The sequence below is a fragment of the Rhipicephalus sanguineus genome, chromosome 6 (genome assembly GCF_013339695.2).
Source record: "Rhipicephalus sanguineus isolate Rsan-2018 chromosome 6, BIME_Rsan_1.4, whole genome shotgun sequence".
Taxonomy (NCBI): domain Eukaryota; kingdom Metazoa; phylum Arthropoda; class Arachnida; order Ixodida; family Ixodidae; genus Rhipicephalus; species Rhipicephalus sanguineus.
Genome location: NC_051181.1, coordinates 24,963,495 through 24,989,129, shown reverse-complemented (window position 1 = coordinate 24,989,129; position 25,635 = coordinate 24,963,495). Strand labels below are relative to the sequence as shown.

At 48.9% G+C, this 25,635-nt stretch overlaps 1 protein-coding gene across 1 annotated transcript in view; it reads left to right on the top strand.

Moving 5' to 3' along the window:
- The window catches only part of LOC119395655 (chloride intracellular channel exc-4-like), a 44,256-nt gene that overhangs the window by 14,488 nt on the left and 4,133 nt on the right, over positions 1 to 25,635 (top strand). Inside the window, exon 2 of the mRNA XM_037662645.2 lies at positions 10,239 to 10,340. Coding sequence (XP_037518573.1) covers positions 10,239 to 10,340 — 102 coding nt within the window. The remainder of the gene's footprint in view (positions 1 to 10,238; positions 10,341 to 25,635) is intronic.

Here is a 25,635-nt window from a genome sequence, read left to right as displayed (position 1 = left end):
CCAAGAAAAGTTGCCACCGAGCATAGACGAAACATACAGCATATGTACGAACTGTTGTCGATTTTTTAAATAGCTTTCAAGCAACTGATTTGCAACAACCTGTATTCCTGCTTCCCAAGTTTCCATAATAAAGTTTTGTGAACTCTACAATAAAAAGCCTTCCCCAGGTCTAAAAATAAACCAAGCGTATAGCCCTTGTCCTCAATATTCGTTATTATTTTATCTTTAATATGTAAACATGCTTGTTTGGTGGGTTTATTCTTGTGAAAACCATATTGACTTCTTGTAATTACCTTGTGTGCATTAAAAGACGTAACTAATCTGTCATAAATTACATGTTTTGGCAGGTAAAGCCCTAGAAATTGACCCATAATTTACACTCAAAAGAAATGAAGTCATAATGGGGTTTATTCAAAGAAGACCATAATTCGTGGGGGTGCCTTATGTGGTTGCCTAAACAGATGCAAAGGCCATAGGCAGGGGATTGTCTTCTTTTGTCTTCCCTATTGACTTGGTGTCTCGCTTTCGCACATGAGCACCGTTTAAATTAAAAAAGAAAGATTAATTACACTTAGCCACAAAGATGAAGGGAACTATGTTAATGCACAGCTCACACCACGTGGGTCACATGACATTTTTGCTGTCATATGTGTCGTCACCAACAATGGACGCCACATGGTCAGATTCCACATCTTATGAGCCGCTTAAAGTTTCTCCATAATAATTTCTAAGGACCTTTTTCCAAACATGTAGTGTTGCGTTTTCCCCTGGTGGTGGAGTTTGGCAAGAGCACTCACCAGCCAGCAAGCACCCATAGAAACGTTAAGGTGTCGTGCGGAATCACGTTTTTTCCCCACTCTGCCTATCCTCCCCGGTGATCGGTTGGCATCCTCTTGTGCATATACTTTTGAAGCTTCGGCAAGCATTTTGCTAGGATTTTACAGCCTTCAGCAAACAGCAAGAACTGAAAAATGGTGGCCAACGAACCTCCTATCTCAAAGGCTGCCTTTATGCTTTATTGCCATGAAAATGCCAAAATAGGCATAGCTCTCATCTCTTGATAACTCAGTGCAGGGATTGCAGACAAAGGTAACTAAGCGCCCTGTTTCATTTAAATTAGAACAGTTGACTAAATTACATGTTATATTTACAGTGATTCCACTCCTGCATCAACTGCGTCAAAGTGCACCAAATTGGACTTACTGCACCATCCTGATAAAATCTACGTAAATTTCACCAAACTGCGCCAGATTGATGGTGTCTATCTTGGGCAATCGCACCACTGGTGCGGCATAACCTGTGCAGTTTGATCTTGAGGCCACCAATGTCACAGCCATGAACCAAGGATTATTCTGCAGATGGAACAGCTCTTGCGTGCAACGTTTATGCATATTATAAACGTCTCTCGCTCGTGTGTACCAATTAAGCCACGATGCCATGCACGGTGCGGATGCAGCTTGTGTTGATCCTTGAGAAGCACGAAAAAAACACAGGGACTAAGAAGAGATACACATCGGACAAGCGCTTTCTAACAACTAGTTTATTGATGAAAAACGCAGACTTCTTATCCTAAAAGAACTGCGCAAGGAACAAGAACATATCAGTGCAAATAGTGACACTCGTGAAATGGCTAAACAGTCACAAAAATGCAGATAATAGTGATGTTTTTGTCAGATATGGAAATGGAAGGATGACTTACACAGTAGTCATTGTGCTCTGAAATGAAAAACGCTTCTGTTCAATGCTTAAAGGGGTGGTGCCACCAAATTTGTGGCTTGTGCGTTCTTTGCTGTAAGCGTTTCCTATAGCTCCAGGAAGCATGACACACGCACCAAGATTCATGTATTCTCGCTAAATAATTTAATATTGCGTTTTACGTTGGCTGTGTCCGACCCTTTGTGTGGAGTGTCGTTGCATACAGAGGAAACCCACAACAGGCTTGTTATAGCCTCGACATTTGATGGCACCACCCCTTAGGTCAGGGGGGTCTCGGGATTTCTCAGGCCTCCCACCAATACTGATAGGGAATCCGAGACCCCCCCTTGCTAGAATGTAGAGTTGTGCGTTGGCAAAATATACAGGCTGCCATGCGCATCATAGACCGATCTTATAACGTCGGTACATGCAAAGCCTGTACTTGATAGGGAACTGCGTGCCCCTGTCGCTGCCCTTCTTGCTGCATTAATCGTTCTATTCAGTCTACGTAACCCGCAAGTAAAAAGTGGGGGCTTGAATAGTGTTGGAGGGCCTTGTTAAAGGACCCCTGACAGCGAAATTTTTGTTTGTGACATTTTTGCTATTATTTGTAGCTTTGTCTCATAATCCCGAAATTGAATTGTAAATGCTCTAACACATTGTATAATTAATGCCAGCGTCATGCTAGCATAATGCTAGCATCACCACCTATTTCAGCTTCACTTCCAAACACCCAACTAAAATCATAACTAGTGCCCCTCCGCTGGGGAGTGCCTAAGATCAGTGCACTCAAGTTTTGGTGATGTTGAAAGCGTAGTCTGCAAATCGGGGCCCTGCGCACGCAAAAGAGATGCGGGTACTTCAGTATGAGTTACGCCTGTTCATCATTCACTAGACTGCAGTGGTGGTCCATCTACAATCAAACACGGGTATATCGAACTCGAAGGGGATCGCGAATTAGTTCGATATATGAAAAATTTGATATAAAAAACACAGGCCCCGAGACCTTACCAGTGGCGGACGATCACCTACAATCGGCGCATTCAAGAATTGACAACTAATTCCTTACACACGATGCAACAGAACGTTTTATTTGCGTGAAAAAAAAATCGCTTATCTTGGCCTGCTTCTTCGTCTTCGAAATGAAGTAGAAGACGCTGGCCTCGATCTTATCGAAGCTGTCCAGGTGCGACAGCCCGGTTCCCTCCATGTCGCCACAACAACGGAGAATAAAGCCAGACGCTGCCGCCACTTCAGCGGCGGAGTACGCGCGTGTAGCTGCCGCTTCGTCCGGACAATCTTCCTCGTCACTTGAGCTGTCGGCCTGGGCATCCTAGGTCCCTGCGACCGCAGTTACAATGTCCTCGTCAGTGAGGCTCATAACAGCCTGAACATTGCAGTCTGCTTCCACAAAATCGTCCGCAGACAGTTCGGGTGGAACGGCAGCCGGAAAGAGGGAACCAGGCATAGAGTGCCTTTTCTACTTTCCCATGGGCAGGAGCGCGCACATGACAGCCTCTCGACGTTCGCTGCTCCGCTGCCTTTGCCTTGATATCCGCCTTGTTCTTCAACAAGGTGCTCATTTTGCTCCGTGTTATCCCGATGTCGTCCGCCACCGTCGAACTTTTTTCGCCCGCCTCAACACGCTGTATGGCTTTCAACTTCGTCGCAAAGTCAAGATTCTTGCGCTTCTTGACGCTGGCCATTGCTACACGAGAACTCGAAAATTCAAGCACTCCGCAGCGCCTCTGCACAGCACACACGCAAAAGAGGAATGCGGTGGTATGCGAAAACTCGTGGAAGTGGACTCCGCCAACAAAGCGCTCGCGATCAATCACGATGGCGGTGATGGCTATTCGGGCTACCCGGCTACCTGCGAGGGCAGCAGCGATGTACGAAAGGTGTGAGCTGTGGTTGGCTGATCAAAACTCACAAAACAGCAACAAAAAAAGAAGAGGCGAAAGGAGGAGGCCGCTGCCTCCTTCATTCCTGCTCTCCGAGCCGATGGTAATGCAGAGAAAGCATAAGAGAGAGATAGAAAAAAAAAGAAGGAAAAAAAGCCCTTCCGCAAGTTGGAGAACGAGTACAGTCCGAGCCCTCTCGCCGTAACGTTTTGCGAGCGTTTCTGGTGTCGGCGGAGGCGCGGTGCCGCGAAGGTTGCGGGGTGCAGCGAGTGCCGAAGTGCACCTTCCAGCTCGCGCGCCGTTTGATATATCCGATGGCGAGTGAAAAGACTGTTCGATATAAACGTGCAAATTTCTATACTTTTACAAAAGATTTTCAAGGGGATAATTTACGAGTTCGATATAGCCGAAAATTCGATATATGTGGGTTCGATATATTCGTGTTTGACTGCACACCATTGGCGCCATTTTGCTACAATTCTATTTGTCTGCGCCCATCCAAGTATAGCTTGCACCAACTGCGCCAAAGTTTACATTGTCACTTACTTACACGTTAGCAAAGCATTTTTTTACTTGAAATATTCAGAATGCACAGCTTTACTGTGATTGACGCGGTACCCCTCCCCTCTCCCTGCCTCCACCGATGCGCTTTTCCTGATATAGAATCGGCATAACCAAAGCAAAGACTCCTATTTTTTTCAATGCCATGGGAGCCGGTGGTCCGCCTTAGTTCAAGTTGTCATGGTGCAACGCTACCTAAAGGGTACGACTTCTTATGTCAGCAAGCATGTGTCTGAGCGCATTCCCATAGAGATGCGGTAGTAGACAATGCACCTTCCCTCTCCTATATCATGCGTCCATCAGATTTGTTCCTTCGTACTCCTTCCTCTGTGGCTCGAAGCAATGCCACCGCCGCTTCCTCACAGTGCTCTTGTGGCACATCTTAAAGCCAGCACATGCAGCAGCGTCCCCGTTGGTAGCCCGCATAGCACCACAAACGAAGACATGCCATTTCAAAACACCGCGTCTCTTAGAGAGCCAGCGTGATAGCCAACATAGTGATCATGAGGGATGCAAGATGCTGCTCCACGGATAGAAACACAACTGAAAGAAAAAATTACTTCTTCTGACTTCCGTCGTGAGGCACCACCTAAAGGGTACTCTCCCCCATCATGAGGGATGCAAGATGCTGCTCCACGGATAGAAACACAACTGAAAGAAAAAATGACTTCTTCTGACTTTCGTCGTGAAGCACCACCTAAAGGGTACTCTCCCCCATGAACGCAGAGCAGGTGCGAAGGCTAGCCGATGGGGGAGAGTGGGAAAGGACAGGAGAGGAGAGGATGGTGAACGGCTGGACCAGGGGCATCTGGCTGGCATTGGAAAAAAATATAAGGCGCTGACCAAAGTATCAGTGCCGCTGCAAGTTCGAGGTGTGACCTCCGTGATTGACGGTTTTGCACGTTGTCTGTAGTCTAGAACCTTGTCGCTATTGGTAAGGAACTTGTGGTGATAGAGAGACAATTTATCTATTTTTGTTGTGACCATGCGAATCGTAATGTAGCTACACTAGCTGTACGGCTACCCCTATAAACTGCATCATCATACACATAGAGACTTGGGTTTGCAAAAGTTGATTTGATAATTTGCAAAAATATTCGCATCCTAATTGTGTTGTGCAATGTTCAATATAGAGATCATTATACTGAGCCTAAATGCCTGTGTATTCCACACACTGCACAGAATGCTGCTGTTCGCATGCATTGAAAAGTTTTCATGCACAGTCGTGTGTTTTGATAACAAAAAGGACATATTGTGGCAGCAAATGAACATGCATGGAAACTTTTCTGGGGCGCAGTAGTAGAGACCGTGCTATATATAGTAAAGGAATGTGAAACGCCCTTTCAAGAGTACCGACGTCGTCAGTCAGCAAAAAGAGCCCAGAAACAGGTGACTGCATTCCTCGCCAGACTTCATTCGTCTGCTTGCACGTTCTGGGGCACCCCTTTTCGCTGACCCCTGTGCTCCCTGTGAGCTTCACTGGTAGTCATACTATGGCAATGGCAGCAAATGTCATGGTGGGAGTCTTGTGATAACAACTCCGTCCTGCAAACAAAAGGGATGACAGGCCCTTCCTCCTCCCTTCCCCTTTTGCCAATGGTTTCATCCAGCGTTGAGCCTTGCAGGGATGCAACAGCTGCGCCAATTGCGCCATTTTGATACAATTTCGTTTTTCTGCGCCGAGCTGCGCCAAAACCGCGATATTTCTCGAAATTGTGCCACGCTGCGCCAAAACGCCCCCAGTAACCGCAAAATTTTTCGGTTGCGCTAGTTTTAGCCTCGTTTTAACGCAGAACGAAGCCCGTATTGGAGACTTAATGTTGGGAAAGGCACAAGAGGCACCTTCATCCAATCCAATTCGATCCAATGGCGCTTGACTCAAACAAGACGTTAATCTGTTCCGGTGTGTTAGCTGGTGGGCCGATGGGCCTAAATGAAGTTTTTACTGCTGGTTCAAACGCTGCTTTACAGGGTCATTCAGCATGAGCAGAGGTGAGCGCCCATTTAATGTGGAAGCACCTCATAAAGAAAGTTAACTGACAAACGAGCCGTTTGACACGTGCTGCAAATCTTAGTGGGGATGTCGTTATTGTTTGGTGGAGTCCGGTTCAACGTTGCCTTTGTTCAAATAGCAGTACTCACGTGCACGAATCCGCAGGTTGTATACAGTAAAGTTTTTAAATCTACTGACAAGTAAAATGTTGTTTAGAGAAGTACTACACGCGAAAACCCTGACCGCCTTAGCCGAACGAGTTCATCAAGGTACTTGCTTTACCCCCCACCCCACTCGCGGTGAGGCCGACACCACAATGTGCCGAAAAAGGCCTTCCGCTTTTTGGGAAATGTGGACATTGGTCGACTAATCATTTTGACGTCGACGCGAGTGCGGTCACCGCTTTCCTGGCGCGAATGTTTGATGGCAGATACCAACGAGCACGTCATTACGAGTTATCGCCAGCAACCTTTTCGTGAGCAGGATCTTTATATCTGTTCGGTAGCGTGTGCGGCATGGCGCTATTGGTACTATGCTGTTAATATATTGCATGCATTTTATAGGCGACGAACCCAAACATGCCGTTGGCTGCCGCCACCTGAGCGGAAATGCAGATTGCGTGTCGCTTGCAGAAACGAAAGCAGCTCACCATTGCTGCGTTAACCCAACGAAATCTTTGCCGTATCCCTACATGCGGTCACGAGCGGAGCGGGTAGGAATACTCCTCGGGAAAAGCTGTCGTACGGTAGAGCACGCGACCGACCTTGGAGTGAAGGCGTCCGCTTTGTTGGAGACGTGCTGCACGAAACTAGCAAGGGTTCGGCTCTACGAGGCGACAGGCACTGCGTTCAATGAAATGATGCCGACTTTCGCTGTGCATAACTCCCTCCCTCCCTCCCTCCCTCCCTCTCTCTCTCTCTCTCTCTCTCTCTCTATATATATATATATATAATAAAGATAAGGCGGGAGGACGCACTTATGAAGATTGTAAGATTGTACTTATTGGCTGGTTTGTCTTAGACGTTGCATGACATATAAACACCGGAATTAGACTTTTCTCTTGAACTATATATACATATGGTGGCTCTCTTTAAAATGGACTTTCTCCTCAAGATCTTCTTAGCAGGGCGGAATACAAAATTCTGCGCATCGGTGCTGAATGAAGTGGATTGGAACAATGACGTGATCAGCCAGTGGCGTAGGCCAGGTGTAAAGGACCTTGGTGCAAACTCACCAATGCACAAGGCCTTACTGGTTTCCGGAGAATTCACTGGCATTATTCAGCATGTTGTGCACTGAAAACATGATTGTGGTGACATCGAAATGTTTGCATATATTTTTTTGTCACTGTTCCAAAAGCAAGCTTTGTTTGTGAAGCTGCTCCAAATTTGGAATTTTGTGCTCCAAAACGGAGTTTTTTTTTTTTTTTTTTTTTTCCCGTAACCTGCTCCAAATTTGGATTTTCCTGCTCCAAAAGAGAGATTTTCCTGCTCCAAAAATTGCTCCAAATCCTATTTTGCCTGTTGCATCCCTGCCCTTGCCATCTCTACAACCACCATCTCTGTATACATCAGCTATGCTTCACAGCAACAGAGTGTATTGCAGTGAAGCTTATCGATAGCGTCTGCAGGATCGTGTTACATGGCTTATAGTCGGCGTACATTACTGGCATGTACACTGCTCCCGTGCGTGATAGATGCGTTCTGCAGTTATTTTCGCGCCTAATAGTCAGTAATTACTGAGTACGATGGGGCATCAGGCATAATAAGTTGGACCGGTGACAGAATGTCCTGTCTGTGTATACGATTGCAAAGAGCAGGTTCTCGTTTGAAACGACATTAGCTATTTCGTGTTACATTAATTGTTCTGCTTGTAACGATGTTTTGACACGTGCTACCTGCACAAACCATATGTGCCGTGCTCACCATGTCACTAATGATTCACAACAATGCAAATCTGTTATGTTGCGGTGGAGCTAGCATATGACATTCTTTTGTGTGGAGAGCCTGATTGATGACTGCTGTCAGACTCCTGCTCTTGCCACCTTGTTTACATTAGAGCAAAATGTCTTGCTTGCACGCTAATATATATGCTGATATTGCACCAAAACGTTAGAGGCAATTACTGGTGCACTACACGAAGTGGTCCCAAACTACATTTTGTCCACTCCAAGTCTGCTGCGAAACACAGTTTCTTATGCTCCAGAACTGCTCCAAAATAGCTTTCTTTCCTGCTCCAAAAATTGCTCCAAATCCTAAACTGGCTGGACCACCACAGTAACATTCTTAGACACACGTTATGAATTTGCTACTGTCACACTATGTGCTTTGTGTCTACTGCCAAGTTTACAGCGGAGATATTTAAGCCGGGGGTAATATCTGCTGAATCCGAAAACTATCATCGTGAACCATCAGGGGCTGTGTTCATCCTCTTTTTCATCTTCCGCTCTGCTCCTAGAACACGTGCGCTGTTTTGTCTGGCAGGAAAGGCGATAACTCTCATGGGCGAGAGAATGAGTGCAGAGAGAGAGAGAAGCAGAAAGAAGAGAAGAGTGATGAAGATGTAAAGACAGAGAGAGGAATAGAAAGGGGAAAAGATAAGATATGGAAAGAGAGAGAGAAAGAGATACAGAGAGAAACATGCACAAAGAGACGGCAAGCGTAGCCATGCATAGCCATGTATAGCAAGGGGTGGGAAAGGGAAGTGAGGGTGAGGAGGAGGGCAACACCACCAGCTCTGCTGCGTCCTCAGTCTTCACACCACTAGTGTGTAGCTGCCTCAATTTTTTGAAGTGGTCTTTTTAAAATTTTTGAATGTGGCTGTGAAAAATTGTATGAGCAGGCATGGCTCATTGCAGGTGTGAACCACTTAGAATACTGGCACATTAAGAGATAGGCTCGGCATTTTCTAGCCCTCTAGCTCAAATTTAAACTTTGTGGCAGCTGGGCTAACGTCGTAGTTCAGGTTAAATGGGAGTGTTGCTTTCTGTAATGCATGTAATAGATGACTGGTTGCCTGTTGCATACAGGGGGAGACAAATGTGGTGAGATGGAAATTTGCGAGCATTGGATGTTGACGGTGCTAACTGGTAGGGGTGTGCAAATATTCGAGTTTTGAATTTGAATCAAATAATACCTAATCAAATAATTTGATTCGACTTTCGAATAGCTAGTATTCAAAGTTTCGAATAATTTGACAGGACGAATGTCTAAAACGTGACAAAGGCCAATGGTTCGTAAACAGGGGATGGGTGCACCCACCCCCTGTTTACGAATTTTTTCATCCCAAGCTTCCATCTTCCACTTCCTGCCTTTTTTTGGAAAGGCCAATGGTGCAACTTGGTTAGGTTGGGGTGGCTGAAATTTACACTAACGTCGTTACAGTAGGCCTTTCGTTAAAAGTTTCTCTGATATCCTGGTTCAAAAGCGAACTCATGTTTATTTTAAGGGAGGTTGTCATTTGCGCATGTAAAAAAAGCACATTCGAAAACCGTCAAGGCTTTCACAACTTCGCTTCCGAAACGAAGGCATGGATTTCTTGCGTAGTTCTGTCTCATATGCCACAAGCGCCGTAAAACGACCCGCCTTTGGCCTGAGAAACCCTCGGTGATTGATTTCACTTGTGAAAGCTTGTTCACGCTGTGCAGTTGCCATTGCCGCATCGCACCACTCGTTCAGAAACTCCCATCGTTCTGGCGCACAGTTATAACACTGCTGTAAATGGCACGCGTATATTTTTGGGCCCGGAGCACACATGACGATCAAGCACAACATTACCTTTGTCAGGTTAGCTGTAAACACTATAACATCACAGCAAGAGAGCCTGAAGCCAGGTTGCGTGAAACAGCTTGCGTTTCTGCGTGACACTTTGTAGCCTTTTGGTAGCGGTCACTCGCCACGTAATGTGCTCGAGCACATGAGCAGATTTCATTTCTTTGTTCATTCTTTCAGTGTTGGATAACATTTTTTGTATTCAATATTCGATTCGGTATTCGATATTTTTGGCCACTATTTGGCGCTATTCACACACCCCTGCTAACTGGTGTTGCTTGACGGCTTATCGTGTGTTGACACATTGTCTTGCAGGCTTCCACAATTGATGGGCGGCGGAAAGGGGCCTGCCTCTTCTGCCAGGAGTACTTCATGGACTTGTACCTGTTGGCTGAGCTCAAGACCATCTCCCTCAAGGTGCGTGTGCTGCCCAGTCATTAGTGGCAAACTTGGTGGCCAATGATTAAAGTAGAAAGGAATGCGACTACAATAAGGCACCATGTGTGTCGGTAATATGCATATCTGCTGCTGAGAATAGGCAAATGTTTCTCTCACTGTGGTTTGTCATTTCCATGTTTATCCCTAAATGATTTTGATTAGATATGCAGATAATCTACTGGAAGAAGGAATGAGGTGTGTTCTGCTCATTTTGTTGCACCAAATAGGTTCGGTAAAAATACATTCGGCAAATGAGGCTTTATGGGAGAGAACTAGCTTCACATGGTGTCCGTGCTCTTGAGTTCCTCATTTGACTATTACCTTCCCTCTATTGAAACTGCTATCCTGTTCATTCTCGTCCTTGCAAAAAATTCGCCACTTTCGTTCATTCATAGTGGGGTACTCGTTCGTGCAGACTTAAGGCCTTTAGGTAGCATGCGAGGGTTTATTGGTGGGCTGTAACCACGTGCATAGATGACATGCCACGAGTCGCCGTCTGGCAAAAAGTGTTCCACTCCCGCTACCTTGGCTACGAGTGGCACTGGCTACGACACCCAGGGATTCCACGCACATAAATAGTACTCAACAAAGTGCTTGGGGAAGTGCCCTCTGTCGTAACTCAATTGGTAGATCATCAGGCGAGTTATCCGAAGGCTGTGGTTTCGGATCACATCGACAGAAGGGTGCTTTTTCGTCTGCTAGAATTCCTTTCAAAAACAACAGTTGAAAACAACCACTGTCCTCTATGCTTTCCTTGGCTTAATTGTCTGTCGGATCCATTTGGTTGTGTCTACTAAAGAGACGAGCCTTTGAAAAAAAATTCGCCAACGACTACGATACTGGCTAATGTGAATTCCGAGCGCAGCTTCGTGTTGGGGCAATGCCAACTGTGTTTGAAGTTTTGGCTATCCGCAGTTGTAGCAATGTAACGTTCATTACATATTGCCACAGAAACTGTCGTGTGCTCGAGGAGCACGAAAGAAAGGGACTCTCCACACGGCTTGCTGGTAACAAAAAGCCTTTATTTCAGAGGCGCCCGGACGCCCCTGCTCTCGGGGTGTAAGCCGATCCGCGCACCGGGAGGGCGCGCTGGGCTGTCCGTCGTTTACACTACGCGGCGCGTGCGTGTTACAGTAGGCGAGGCGCCATGCCACATCTCCCTCTCTTAAGTGACTACACCGTAGCGTTCAGGCACAAACACTCTGCGGCCGGAACGGGTGGTGGTTGCTGGAACCCTCGGTGTCTCTGCTGCAGCATCGTTGACTGGCTTGGGCAGTGAATTATTGCTGTCGGTTCGCAGCGGGTCACCTCTCTGGGACGAAGCTCCATTGTAGAGGGCAGCTAGCGGTCCCGCGACTGTCGACGGCTCGAAATCTTCGTCGTTAGTGTCGAAGAATAATGAGGAGGGAAGTGGTTGCGCTTTCTTCTGTGAGGCCGGCAATGGGACGAGCATCTTTCTGTTGCGACGCACGTGTCCGCGCTCTGTTTGGACCCAGTAGGAGCGGGGAGTGTCTGCTTGTTGAGTTATCTCCCCCTCGCAAAAGAGGTCTCGCACCCAGACACGGGTGTTTGGAGAGAGAGCTGGTAGGTCCTTAGCCGCATGATGACGGTTGGAGTTTCGCCTCTGGCGTTGTTTTGCTTCGAGGTCCCTTTTCGTCACTTGTTTGTTGTCGACGTTTCCGGGAACGAGGAGGGCAGGAAATGCAGGAACTCGAGAGCGTAGCTGGCGTCCCATGAGCAATTTAGCCGGGCTGAAGCCTGTCGGCCCCGGCGTGTCTCTGTAGGCCAGTAGGTCGAGGTACGGATCGTCCGCTTTCTCGAGTAGATGTGTCACTGTTTGAACGGCGCGTTCCGCTTCCCCGTTGGCCTGCGGATGAACAGGGCTGCTCGTGGTGTGGTTGAAGCCGTATGCTTTAGCGAATTCTGCGAATGCCGAGCTCGAGAATTGCGGGCCGTTGTCGGATACCACTGTCACAGGGATGCCATGACGAGCGAAAATGCTTTTGAGGTGGTTAATGACGGCGTCTGCAGAGGTGGAAGCAAGGAGTGCAATCTCGGGGTACCGTGAGCGATAGTCCACACATATCAGGTAGTTCTGTCCCCGAAGTTGGAATGAGTCGATCCCCACCATCTGCCACGGAAGCTCTGGTGTAACTGTCGGCAGAAGCGGCTCGGCTCTTTGCGGTCGGTTTATAGCACAAGTTTCACAGTTAGAAACCATTCGCTGGAGTTCCGATGAGATTCCTGGCCACCACACAGACTGCTTTGCCCTTTCTCTGCAGCGTCCGATGCCTTGGTGCCCCTCATGTAGGCGAGTGAGAATTTCGCTTCTCAGAGAATGAGGAATCACTAGGCGCGTTCCGTACAGCAGGTAGCCATCGTTTTCAGACAGACTTGTTCGGTACTGCCAAAACGGAGAGAGGGGGGCTGGAACGCTGCGTTTTTCCGGCCATCCGTTGAGGCAAAAGCACAGAAGACGCTGGCAGACCTCGTCTTCTTTTTGAGCTTTCTTCACTGGATCGAAGGCGGAAGTTTGCAGACCCATGAGTGCGCCCTCTATGCGTTCTGTGGCACACAGAAACTTGACTAATCCCAAGCTTTCGATGGCAGATAATCCAAGGAGTGGATGCTTCAGCTGCTGCACAACGTAGACGACTTGGTTCGACCTTCGCGACCTCCACGTGATCGTTGCGTCAAATTTCCCGATGATCCGAAGTGCCCTGCCGCTCGGTCCTGAGAGGGTTTCGCTTGCTGGCTGGAGATGTTCAGGAATTCCAGCAAACGTAGCCGGGACAACAGAAACTTGAGCACCGGTGTCGATCTTTGCGATCAGTGGATAGCCGTTCAGGTCTGTCATGAGTAAAGGGGCACGGGGCGCGCGCCGGACAGCGCAAGGCGTCGATGGTGTGCGGGGAATGGAAAAATACCCGATGGTGTGCACCCCCGCCACGTCGACGCAAGCCATTGGCCGGAGGAAGGCGCGTGCCACGCGACCGGAACTGAGGTGCGAAACCCCAGAGGAACAAGCAGGCAGTGTTCGGTGGAGTCGTCGAGGAGCAAGGTGGTGCAGGCCAGCGTCGCGTCCGCGACGGGAACAGCAGGGCTGAGTTCTGGAGGCAGCGTTGTGCATGCCCCGGGAGGGTGGCCGTCGACCTCGGGGTCTACCGAGCGAGGCGTCCCGGGCTTGCGGCAGCCTCATCACGCAGTTCTCGTGGAACCTGCGGCACTACCACAGCTCGGCAAGATGACGGCGACCCACCGACAATCACCGGAGAGCCACGTCGACAGTTCGACCCGGTGGCACCAAGGGGAGGCCAGGAGTTAGGCCTAACGGGGAGAGACCGGTGTTCTCCGAAAGGAAAGAAGCATCGGCGAGGAGGACGATCAGCGAGACGTCTGATCGACGGCGACGGCCCGGAGACGTCGACAGGAGCGGCGACGACGGGACTGGGCGTCGACTTTGGACTTGGATTGAGTCAGCGGACTTCACGAACGGAGTAAGAACGTTCCATGTGTAGCACGACTAACTGAGAGGCCATAGTGGCCAGGCGCTCGAGTAGAGAGGAGCTAGACATAGCTCGAATGTTTTGTAGTGTTAGTGATTGCGCACTAACTCAGCATGTTTGCACTTGTTGAATTTTTGTTGTAAATTTTGAGTGCGTGTTAGTGTTTTGTTTGCCGTGGCGTTCGATAAAGTTTTGTTTGCAGTGCCCCCACTGTCTCTCCCAAGTCTCTCTTCTCTCTCTCTCCCAACTCCATTCCGACATTGCAAGCGCTCCCGAGATACGTGACACAATAAGTGGCGAGCCTGTGCCAGGATTTTTCCAGCGTTTGGGCCCAGTCACGTATCGTCGGGGGTTGCAAGGATGGATTGGGGGAAGGTATCAAGAGTCATTCGGGAGAAAAAGCTCAATAAGGAGCAAGCCCTAAAGTTTATTGAAGAAGAGAGGGAACGCCGTCAACGAGAGTTCGAGGCGGAACGCGCCGAACGCGAGGCGGAACGCGCCGAACGCGAGGCAAAACACGCCGCAGTGTTAGAAGCATATGCTCGAGAGAAGCAGGAACTTGAGCTTCAACTGCGATTGGCACAAGCCAAACAAGCCAAAGGCTTTATGGGACAGAATGAGAGAAGGCCCACAGAGGTTTCATTGGGAGATGCCCCGGGAGGGTGGCCGTCGACCTCGGGGTCTACCGAGCGAGGCGTCCCGGGCTTGCGGCAGCCTCATCACGCAGTTCTCGTGGAACCTGCGGCACTACCACAGCTCGACGAGACGGCAACCCGCCGACAATCACCTGGAGAGCCACGTCGGCAGTTTGACCCAGTGGCACCAAGAGGATAGGCCGAGGGTTAGGCCTAACCGGACGAGACGACGTTCTCGAACGAAGGCCGACGGGTCAGCGACGAGGACGACTAGCGAGGCGGCAGCTTCGACGACGGCGACTCCCAGACGTCGAGGAGTAGCATCGACGGGACTCAGCGTCGACTTTGGCGCGGAAGCGAGGCGACGGACTCACGCGAAGTAAGACCGTTCCATTTGCATCGCTAGACCAAGACGCCATAGTTGCCAGACTTTCGGGCCACTCAGGCCGAGTTTAGTTAGAAGTGTTTGTTGTATTCGTTTGTACCGCGGGGCATTTTTGAATATGTTACTTCTAGTTAATCTCTGGTGTTAACTTCTTGTTTGCCGTGTTGTGTGATAAAGATTTGTTTGCAGTGACGCCACGGTCTCCGGCCTCGCTCTCTCTCCCAACTCCATCACACATTGCAAGCGCTCCCGAGATACGTGACATAATAAGTGGCGAGCCTGTGCCAGGATTTTTCCAGCGTTTGGCCCAGTTACGTATCGTCGGGGGTTGCAAGGATGGATTGGGAGAAGTTGGCGGCCGTGGCCAAGGACGTAGGGATGGATAAGGAGGAGACGAAGAGGTTTTTTGAGGTCGCTCAGAAGGAGCATGACAAGGAGCTCGCGCTGCAAGAACGGGCACGCGAAGCGGAGCACGAGCGCGAAAGGGAACGGGCGCGCGAACAGCACGAGCGCGAGAAGGAGATCCTCGAGCTTAAGCTGAAGCTAGCCGAGGTGAACGCTTGTCCGCGCAGCGACCCTAGTAACGCGAGTACTCCCACGTCAGCGTCGGCCAACTCGCCTATTCCCAGGCCGAGACAAATTTGCCCGCGTAAACTGATGGCGCCCTTCGATGAGCGAAGGGACGATCTTGATGCATATTTGCATCGATTCGAAAGGATCGCTATTGGGCAAGGCTGGGAGAAGGGCGAGTGGGCAAACGCCCTGAGTTTGTGTCTCGTGGGAGAGGCCTTAAGTGTGTTTGGCCGCATGCCAGCACACGAGTCTCTGGACTACGATATTGTAAAAAAGACTTTATTGGAGAGGTTTCGGCTAACTGCCGAGGGTTTCCGGGACAAGTTCCGAACGTGTAAGCCCGAGAATTCAGAAACTGGCAAACAGTTTGCATGTCGACTATCCAACTACTTTGATCGTTGGATAGAATTGTCCGAGACGGAAAAAACGTACGAAGGGGTGCGCGACAGGATGGTTGGCGAACAGTTCCTAAACCGGTGCAGCAGTCAATTGGCGGTATTTTTGAAAGAAAGGAACTTGCACACGGTGGAGGAGATGGCCAAGCAGGCTGATCAGTTCATGGAGGCACAAGGGATAAGAAATTTGGAAAAAGGCGACAAGGACAACAGTAAGGAAGAAGAGACTAACAGTGAGGCCCCAAGGGGTAAACAAAGGGCACAGCAGCGGTGTTTCTTGTGCGACAGAATTGGGCACATAGCCATGAACTGCCGCACAGGCACTAGTCGACAAGAATACCACGTGATATGCCAATTGTGCCAGAAAAAGGGGCACAAAGCGAGCGAGTGCAGGAATAGACCGTTAGAGCAGACTGCATGTGCAGTAAGGTCAGAAGAGAAGGAAGAGGTAGTCAGTGCTGTGATAGATAGTTCGGAAGGTGTTAATATGCCAGTGGTGGAAGGGAAAGTAAACGGCAAAAGGGCAACGGTATTGAGGGACTCAGGAGCAGATACGGTGTTAGTGAGGAGAAGCTTGGTGAATGAACGAGATTTCACGGGGAGAGTAGGAACAGTGGTTTTTGCAGATGGGTCCAAGGTGAGACTACCAGAGGCCAAGATACGGCTGGATACCCCTTATTTCGTAGGAGAAATTATGGCAAAGTGTATGGAGGATCCAATTTATGACGTTATCTTAGGAAATAGGCCAGGGGTACGAAGGGTGGACGACCCAGCGCAGCAAGGTGGCTATGTCAGGCCAAGAAAACAGTACAGGAGAAAAGAGAAGGCAAACAAAAGCCCTGAAAGCTCAGAAGCTAGAGCGAAAAATGTGGGTGGCGAAGGACAACGCGAGAGTAGATCGAGAATTTTGGAGCAGGTAGGGGTAACCTCAGAGGAGTTCTCGAAAGAACAAAGGTGTGACAGAACCCTGAGGCACGCGAGAGAGAGGGTTGGCCGTAAACGTACAAGAGAAGGGTTTAGAGACGGAGTGTTTTACGAAGCGATCAATGATTTGATTTTCCGGAGGTTCTGGAAAAGTGGAACACTCGTCACACAATTGATGGTGCCAACATGTTATAGGCAGGCAATCTTAGAATATTGCTACGCGAGTGGGTTCAGAGATGCAAAGAACCTGCGAAGAGAAGTGACGAGAGAGGCATTTTGGCCAGGGATATATCGAGATGTGAAGCAATTTGTGAAAAGTCGCCAATGAAGCTATTGGTTGTGTCATTGTGAAGTGTGGTACCTTGATATGGATTATAGTGTTTTGGACAATGAACATGTGGTGGGTAGAACCAAGGATAGTGGTGTTGTGAAGTGCAGACAAATTGTGAGTGAAAGCGTGCGACGATGTGGTGAAGGGTAGGTGAGCCTAAGCCAAGCAAGGAAAAAGCACGCATCACAAGCTACGGGACACCATCAGAAGAGCAGAGGTCCGTAACCCCAAGGAGGAGGATGAAAGCAGTTTTTTACGAAAAAACTCTTCAAAAGGGGGCCCAATGTCATGAGTAAAGGGGCACGGGGCGCGCGCCGGACAGCGCAAGGCGTCGATGGTGTGCGGGGAATGGAAAAATACCCGATGGTGTGCACCCCCGCCACGTCGACGCAAGCCATTGGCCGGAGGAAGGCGCGTGCCACGCGACCCGAACTGAGGTGCGGAACCCCAGAGGATCAGGCAGTCATTGTTCGGTGGGGTCGTCGAGGAGCAAGGTGTGGCAAGCCAGCGTCGCACCCGCGACGAGAGAAGTAGGGCCTCGTTCTGGGGGCAGCGGCACGAGAGGCTCGGGAGGGTAGCCGTCGACCTTGGCGTCACCCAAGTGAGGCTCCCCGAGCTTGCAGCAGCCTCATTCAGCAGTTCGAAGGGCACCTACGGCACTACCACAGCTCGACGAGACGGCAACCCGCCGACAATCACCTGGAGAGCCACGTCGGCAGTTTGACCCAGTGGCACCAAGAGGATAGGCCGAGGGTTAGGCCTAACCGGACGAGACGACGTTCTCGAACGAAGGCCGACGGGTCAGCGACGAGGACGACTAGCGAGGCGGCAGCTTCGACGACGGCGACTCCCAGACGTCGAGGAGTAGCATCGACGGGACTCAGCGTCGACTTTGGCGCGGAAGCGAGGCGACGGACTCACGCGAAGTAAGACCGTTCCATTTGCATCGCTAGACCAAGACGCCATAGTTGCCAGACTTTCGGGCCACTCAGGCCGAGTTTAGTTAGAAGTGTTTGTTGTATTCGTTTGTACCGCGGGGCATTTTTGAATATGTTACTTCTAGTTAATCTCTGGTGTTAACTTCTTGTTTGCCGTGTTGTGTGATAAAGATTTGTTTGCAGTGACGCCACGGTCTCCGGCCTCGCTCTCTCTCCCAACTCCATCACACATTGCAAGCGCTCCCGAGATACGTGACAAGGTCGACTTCGACAAGCCTTGAGTCGCGCTGAGCGTCGGCTGGTTGGTCTACGGCCCCAAGAAACATAGCTGAGGTTCCTTGCTCGAGCGTTGAGATGTCTCTTGACGGAACTTTTCTGCAAACACGAGCGAAATGTCCCCTTGTGCAGGGTTGCCAATGGTGGCTACTTTTCGCCAAATTGGCGAATTTGAGAGGCCCGTGGCGACCTAAAGTTATGAAAGGTGACATGGCGAATTTTTGGCGATTTTCAGCTTAGGTCTCCACTGAGTTATGCATCCTAAGCTCAGTGCCTTCCCAACGAATGAGCGGCACTATTCTCTGTATTTTTTCTGGGTTTTGAGGTGCACATTGCGCGCCGTTCTGTATGTCCGTCCTGTAACTCGTGTGTATTTCCTCAATTCATCTAGATGCTTCTAACTCAATTCATCTAGGTTCATCTAGATGCTTCAGAGCTTCGCTAAAGTTTCGCTTCTGAAGGGGCTAGATGACGGGTTGGTCGGGTGTTCCGGCCATTCCGCCAAAGCTCCAACTATTCTGAATAGCTTGGCGACCTATTCACTGCTGCAGTATCCCCTAATCGAGCTCGTATAGCGAAGATGGGCGAATACGCGGGTGTTCGTGCAATAAAAAATTATTTATTCAGGCATTTTCTACTGTTCTGGGTGGACGTGTGCAATGAAAACAATTGCTATATAACATTTTACAATGTCTACCTGTTCAATTATAACGCACTGGATTGACGCGGGTAGATATAAGGGATTATATATGAAAGGGACAGTGGCGTCCGGTATCATATTAGTTCACACTGAGGCATAAGACTCACTGATGAATGGTACCTGTAAGAATTCTGTCTTACTACTTTCAATAAACCTGTTAATCCTTTTTTTCATATGAGGGGATGTAAAGCTGTCTACATACGCTTTCGCGGCTTTTGCCTAAGGTTTACCACACTTTTACCTTTGAAACGAGCGGACAGGGATGGAAGGATATTATGAGCGTTTTATTCTTTCATACTTGCGCCTCCGCGCACATCTTGCGGCTAGTCGGAGAACCAGGTGCACCAAGCACTGCCATGGTGAAGGGGCGATGCGCCTGGCATTGAGAGATGTCAATATACTTTAAGGGCTTTGAATGGCACTGTATTCTAGGGGGCTATACATCAGTGGAAATTCTTCTTACTAGGATATGCCGCACATATCTAGAATGGCGACTTTTTTGTCGAAATTCGTAAAAAAATGGCGACTTTTGGCGACTTTCTGCTCGTCGTTTGGCGACATTTACTCGAAAGTCAGTGGCAACCCTGCCCTTGTGTTGCACTTTGACCACTTCTCAGTCTTTGCTGGGCACAGAGAACGAGAATGAGGCGCTCCACCGCAGTAGCCGCACGATTGACTATTTGATTTCGTGGCTTTGTTATGCAGTCGCGGTAGGTTCTTGCCTTTGCCGCGATGCTTGTGGGAGACGGCGTCGAGACCGGTGTTAGAGTGTACTAGAATATTTTGAGTGGCGCAACCGGCTGCCGTGGAGCGGCCCATTTTGTGTAGAAAATAGCGGCGGCGCTGCAGTCGACTACTCTTGAAAGGGTCCCCGGGCACTGCAGGCGGCTGCTTGCCGGTGCGTTTCAGAGCCGGTGAGATAAAACAAAAAGAACGTAGAAATGGACGCTCCATCGCAACTGAACTACATTAACGTGCCGGCTATAACAAATATGCGCCATGCGAGCCCCTGGCAGACTGGATTTTTTTTTGAGCGACGCTTCTTAGGCCCGCACCCCGCCCTCGAAGCTCTAGATGCGGCGCCGGCGCAAAAAGACAAGTGAAACGCCGCGCGCGGCACAAGTAAAAAGAAAAACACGGCGCGCGTCGCGCAACAAACAAGGCGCGCAGCGCTAATAAACAGTTTCAAAACGTACATGGTCGGTCGCGTTCCATGTCTACGGAGCTTCGCTCATCGGTTGTATTCGTACACAGAACTGCTGATTTTTTTTTCATTTTTCATTTTTTTTTTACGACGCGCAAGATGATTGTACATTGTCGTGCTGTGGTGAAGCGCGACAATAATGCAGTTCTAGAAAACGCTGTTATTAGCCTGCCGTTTCTTGAAATTTGCTCTAAGCATAGCTTGAGCTTGCACGCAACGTATGCACCGTTAAGCTCAGGGAATTCACGCACTGCTCAAGACGTCACTGGAACGGCGAATGTGTGCAGGTCGTCAACGGAGGCGGCTTGAACTTCAATACAGTGGCTAGGCGGGCTTGTTGGTACGTACACATAGTTATTCTAAAACAGCGCACAAACGGGACATGCGTGTCCCGTTTGTGCGGTAGTGTGGTACCTTTCATGTCCCGTTTGTGCGCTGTTTTAAAATAACTAGGAGGCGGCTTGCTCAGAAGCAAAGCCCACGACCACACCACCCTTTCACCGCCTTCGTTCGCAGTGGCGACTGTTGAACATTCGTCGGGTGACATCGTTTCCTTTCACTGTGATTGTCAGACGCAAGCTGGCGCCGTTTCGTCCGAGGCCACGGTGCCGGTGTTTCCTTGGAGAGATATGACTGTGCATTCGGTAAAATTGTCGGCACCGCGTCAGGTCGAATAGACGGCTTTCCTCTGGGCACTCGAACTTCCGCTCCGTTAGTTACATGCACGTATAATGTCTCTTGATGAAGTGAGGCTCAAATTCACACACAGCGCAATCGGCACCGAGGGTCTTGTCAAGTCGGCAGAAATTTCTTTCCCACACACAATTTGTCGCTCTTTATCATCGGGAGTATGGTGCCTTGACGGACGCTTTCTCCGCGCATCGAGACACACTAATTTGGAGCTTTAAAAAGCAATATCTTGCGGCCTTGGTTCATGCGGGCGTACACAGTCTTGCACCCGAGCGCGTAGCAGTGATTTAAACGCTGTTCCTTTTTTTTTTATTTTGGTCACTGATGCGCGGCGCAACTCGCAGACGCGAACGCAAGCGAGTCGGCACATGCCAACTTTCCTCGGCGCGGCCGGGCAAGAGGGTAGACGCGTGCGTTCCTTCATTTACGCGTGTCGCGTCCCCGGACGTCTTCAAGATTATGCGACGCCAGCGCCGCCGCTACTTTCTTCAAAAGAGGGGACACCGGTTTGCATGGTGCGCCGGCTTTGGTTGCGCCACTCAAAATATTCTAGTACACTCTACCGGTGTACTCTGACTTGAAAGAGGACGGTTCCCCGGAGGCCTGAAGGAGCTGCTGCTGCTGCTTGTGCACGGACTCCTTTTGGCGTGCCTTAGCGAGCGCCATGGCAAGTGTGAGGTTAGCGTCCATCTGTAGGGCTTCGCAGAGCTTCTTGTCACGGAGTCCCAGTACGAAGCGGTCGCGGATGAGACCTGTCTGCCATGTTGTATAGGGCGGTGACGTATTGGTCGACGGTCTCGGTGGGCTCTTGTTCCCGCCGATTGAAGCACGCTGACTCGTACACGACGTTTCTCGTTTGGACGAAGTGCGAGTCAAACTTCGCCTTGACAAGGTCAAAGTTCTTGCTGTCTTCTGTGGAGAGCGAGAACGTGTTGAAAATTTGTCTCGCTTGGCGACCCATTACGTAGAGCAGAGTTCGCACCTGCATTTCACACTCTTGATGGACGAGACCCGATGCAAAGCGGTAGTCGTTGAACTCGAGGATCCATGCAGGCCACTCGGAGGCTTGATCAAACGTAAATGGCTGAGGAGGCTTTAAAGAGAAGCCTGTCGCGGCGTTCGTAGCTGCCGTAGCCGAGTCCGTCATCGTGGTCGTTGGAGACCGTTGAGGACTACGAGAGCAGAGGCTAGAAGAGACGGCAGAAGGACCCCACTTCTGACACCATGTCGTGTGCTCGAGGAGCACGAAAGAAAGCGACTCTCCACACGGCTTGCTGGTAACAAAAAGCCTTTATTTCAGAGGCGCCCGGACGCCCCTGCTCTCGGGGTGTAAACCGATCCGCGCACCGGGAGGGCGCGCTGGGCTGTCCGTCGTTTACACTACGCGGCGCGTGCGTGTTACAGTAGGCGAGGCGCCATGCCACAGAAACTGCCAGCACTCGAGTGCTACGCACACCACCGTGTGCACTGCAGGCTCGGCTTCGCACATCACGGGCAATGCTGTGGAAGCTGGCGAGACATCTAGCAGTAGATGCGTTCGCATGAAGTAGTAGTCCACTGTTCTTACCACCCAAAACAGAATTTTCTTGTTTTTACGACCAGTAGTAGTTGAAGATGTTTTATTCTTTACAAACAAAGAAACGGGGCATTATACATCTGGGTCGCTGAGCGTCTGCTTACATCTGGATTGCTGAGCATCTACTACAAACGCTGAACATTTGCTTTAATTTTTTTGGTATTTCATTTACAGCCTTTCGCTACGTGTCACTTGGAATGTTACTCGGAGTCTCGTGCTTGTCGTCTTCTTTTGCCACTCCTCGCAGGTCAATCGACTTTATCGTGGCTGTGCGCGGGAGGCATGCGTGCACTGTCACAAGAAGCGCGAGCAGACACGAGGCGCTGCAGGCTCTAACACAGCGACTCGCTGCGCTCCGCATTCGCTCTCTTTCATACTCGTTCGCTCTGTTGGTTACGCTGACAATGGCAGTGGCAACACTGCTCAACGAAGGAAGAGCCGCCTAAGAGCTGGGTTCTAAAATTTACCTCTTTTGTACTGCTTATTACTAGTAATTTGTAGATCACTAAATATACGATCACTAGAACTGGGTGAACTTGGTCTTACGGCTGAGCCTTCATCAGCCATGAAGCTCTCCAAAGAACTCTTCAGAGTTTACATCGTTGTGCTATGCTGCTTGGAGTTGCATCCACACGACTGTGAATTTGCACTGCGGAAGTAAAATGTCCATTTTTATTTAATCTTTTTTTGGCCATTTTAGGAAGCAATCATGTTGAGGTGACATGCAACTTGGCAAATCATTATTTGGACTTGTATTCCCAGATTGGACACTGTCGGGCACAAGGGGTTGTGTTATGCTCAGGGTGTGTGCGATGAATAATTGCAGCCTCCAATTATCTTTAATAAAAGCCGGAATCCTGCAGGAATGAACACATTACGGGAGAGTTAACATATGCAAGAATAAGTGCAGATGCTTCATGCACATCTGTGTTCACCATAGAATAATCATACGCTACCACAGTTCTTTTAGGTTTTCTGCGAGAGACCGGTTTAAGTGATACATGGTGAGACATGCTGTTTTGAAAGAGTCACTCAGGTGGAGCTGGCCATGTCTTCCAGGTTAAACCCGCCTGTTGTGGTAACACTGCCACCACCACTCTACACACAGTGTAGATTCTTTAGTGTTTGTCAAACACACTGCTTTACTGAAAAAGCTTTGTTTCCTTTCAATTTCTTGAATCTAATTACGTTTTTCGCGAGCCCTTTTTCTGGCCGCTGAGTGTGTGAGTTGACGTAGAGTTCCCTCAATACAACTCTGGCTAACTTGAGTGCATCCGAAGGTCCTAGCTGACACACCATGCATTTCTGTCGTACCAGACTTTCATTTCAATTCTCAAATCGGCATGCATCAGGTAATTTGTGCTTAGCCAGTTATTTTATGTCTGGCCGACCGCAATGGTGACTGCAGTAACGGAGTCTTTTAGCAAGTTACGGAAATAGGGTACGCAAATACAGTAAGGCAGTACAGTACCGCTCCTCCTTTCCCGGTCGTTGAGTGGCCAAAGCACAACCAGCGGGGAAGGAGGAACGCTACCGTACTGCCTTACCGTATTTGCGTACCCTATTTCTGTAACTTGCTAAAAGACTCTATTAGTTCCTTCCTATATTAGAAGTGCCGAACTTTGTGGCACTTTGGCACCTTGAATGCGTCACACGCAATCTCCTGCAGAAGTTGCCTATTTTCAACTTGGAGGAATTATCACGCGAGTATGGTAGCTCACATCACATCAATACTGCGTTTATCCTATTTTTTTGTAATATTAAATTTGTCCAAGAAAGTTTCTACACTTCAGTACAAAATCATAGCTAAATTCGCAACAGCCTAATCAGAGCCAGCCTAGCCAGTGCCATTGCCATTACAACATGGGCACCAGTGGTGTGGCATGACAACAATAACCCGCTGCTTTCAGTATGACTATGAGTGCAGTTTCAAAGAATCAATTATTTCAATTGTTCAGCTAGTGGCAACATGTCGCTTCACATGTCAGTGTTTCGCAGAGATGCAAGCTTGGCAGAACAGAATAGGATGGGCCACCATCTCCCTTGTAATTGTTGAGAAGTCGTTTAGTAAATGGAGAACAGAGGACGCCATGTTTTGTCCTTCATAGCAGTCAGTAATGTGCTGCCCAAGAGTGATAATGACAGACATGAGCTAGTTAGTGTTTCATTCCACGAAGGTTTGCCTTGCCTGAATTTGTGCTCTGCTACTGTTCCCTTCATTTAAAAAAAAATAATAAAAATCGTGTGCATTCCATTTCTGAATACTTTCGGCACTGTGGGGCTCTGAGGAAATTTTTGTGCAAATTTTCTACCTTAGACCCAAAAATGGGGATTTGTTAAAATAATGTGTCAGCAGTATTGTGATGTGTTGTTTGTCTGTGCCTCTTGCACAATTCAATGCGCCCGAGAATTTTGTCACAGGGCCGAATTAATGTAAGCCAACTGGATCATCCAATCCCGGGATCCTTAAAATGGAAACTAGAAACCAAACCATTTTTCTAGTATTAATGAAGTGCCCTTTCACAGCGCCTAAAATACCACTAGTGCTGCGAAACGCTTCAGGCTTACGTAATTGTTTTATTAGTAAAAGTTGTCATTATGTTCTAAGGAAGCCACAGTCAGTGTGACAAGCTTCAGGTGCCCTGTGGCATGTTCCTTGCGTTTGTCTCTGTTGCGCAATACACGATCCAGCATGTTTAACCAACACACCCATTTTTCAACCTTAGCAAGTTTTGAGAAATATTACTGAGCCACTTTGACTGATATGACTGCTATGATTTCACTGATGAGAAAATAAGACACTTGAAATAAGTGATGTCACGCTAATGTTTAGCTGTTGTAGTTTCGGCACAAGATTTAAAAAGTAAGCCTTGGACTTTGCTGTACCTTTTAAATAATGAACCCATGGTAGTGAAATTAATGGCGTTGTAGTTGCCATATAATAATTTATTTGTTTAAATTGATCTAGCGTTTCACGCTGATGTCCCTTGAAGGAAACGACGATAACCTTGAACGCGTTACCGGGTACGAGTGAATGTGAGAGAGCTGCAATTTATAACATTACCATTTGGCATGTGCTTGAAGAAAACTTGTAGTTTGAAATGGGCAGAGGAATTAGCAAAAGACGTAATGTCTGTGCAA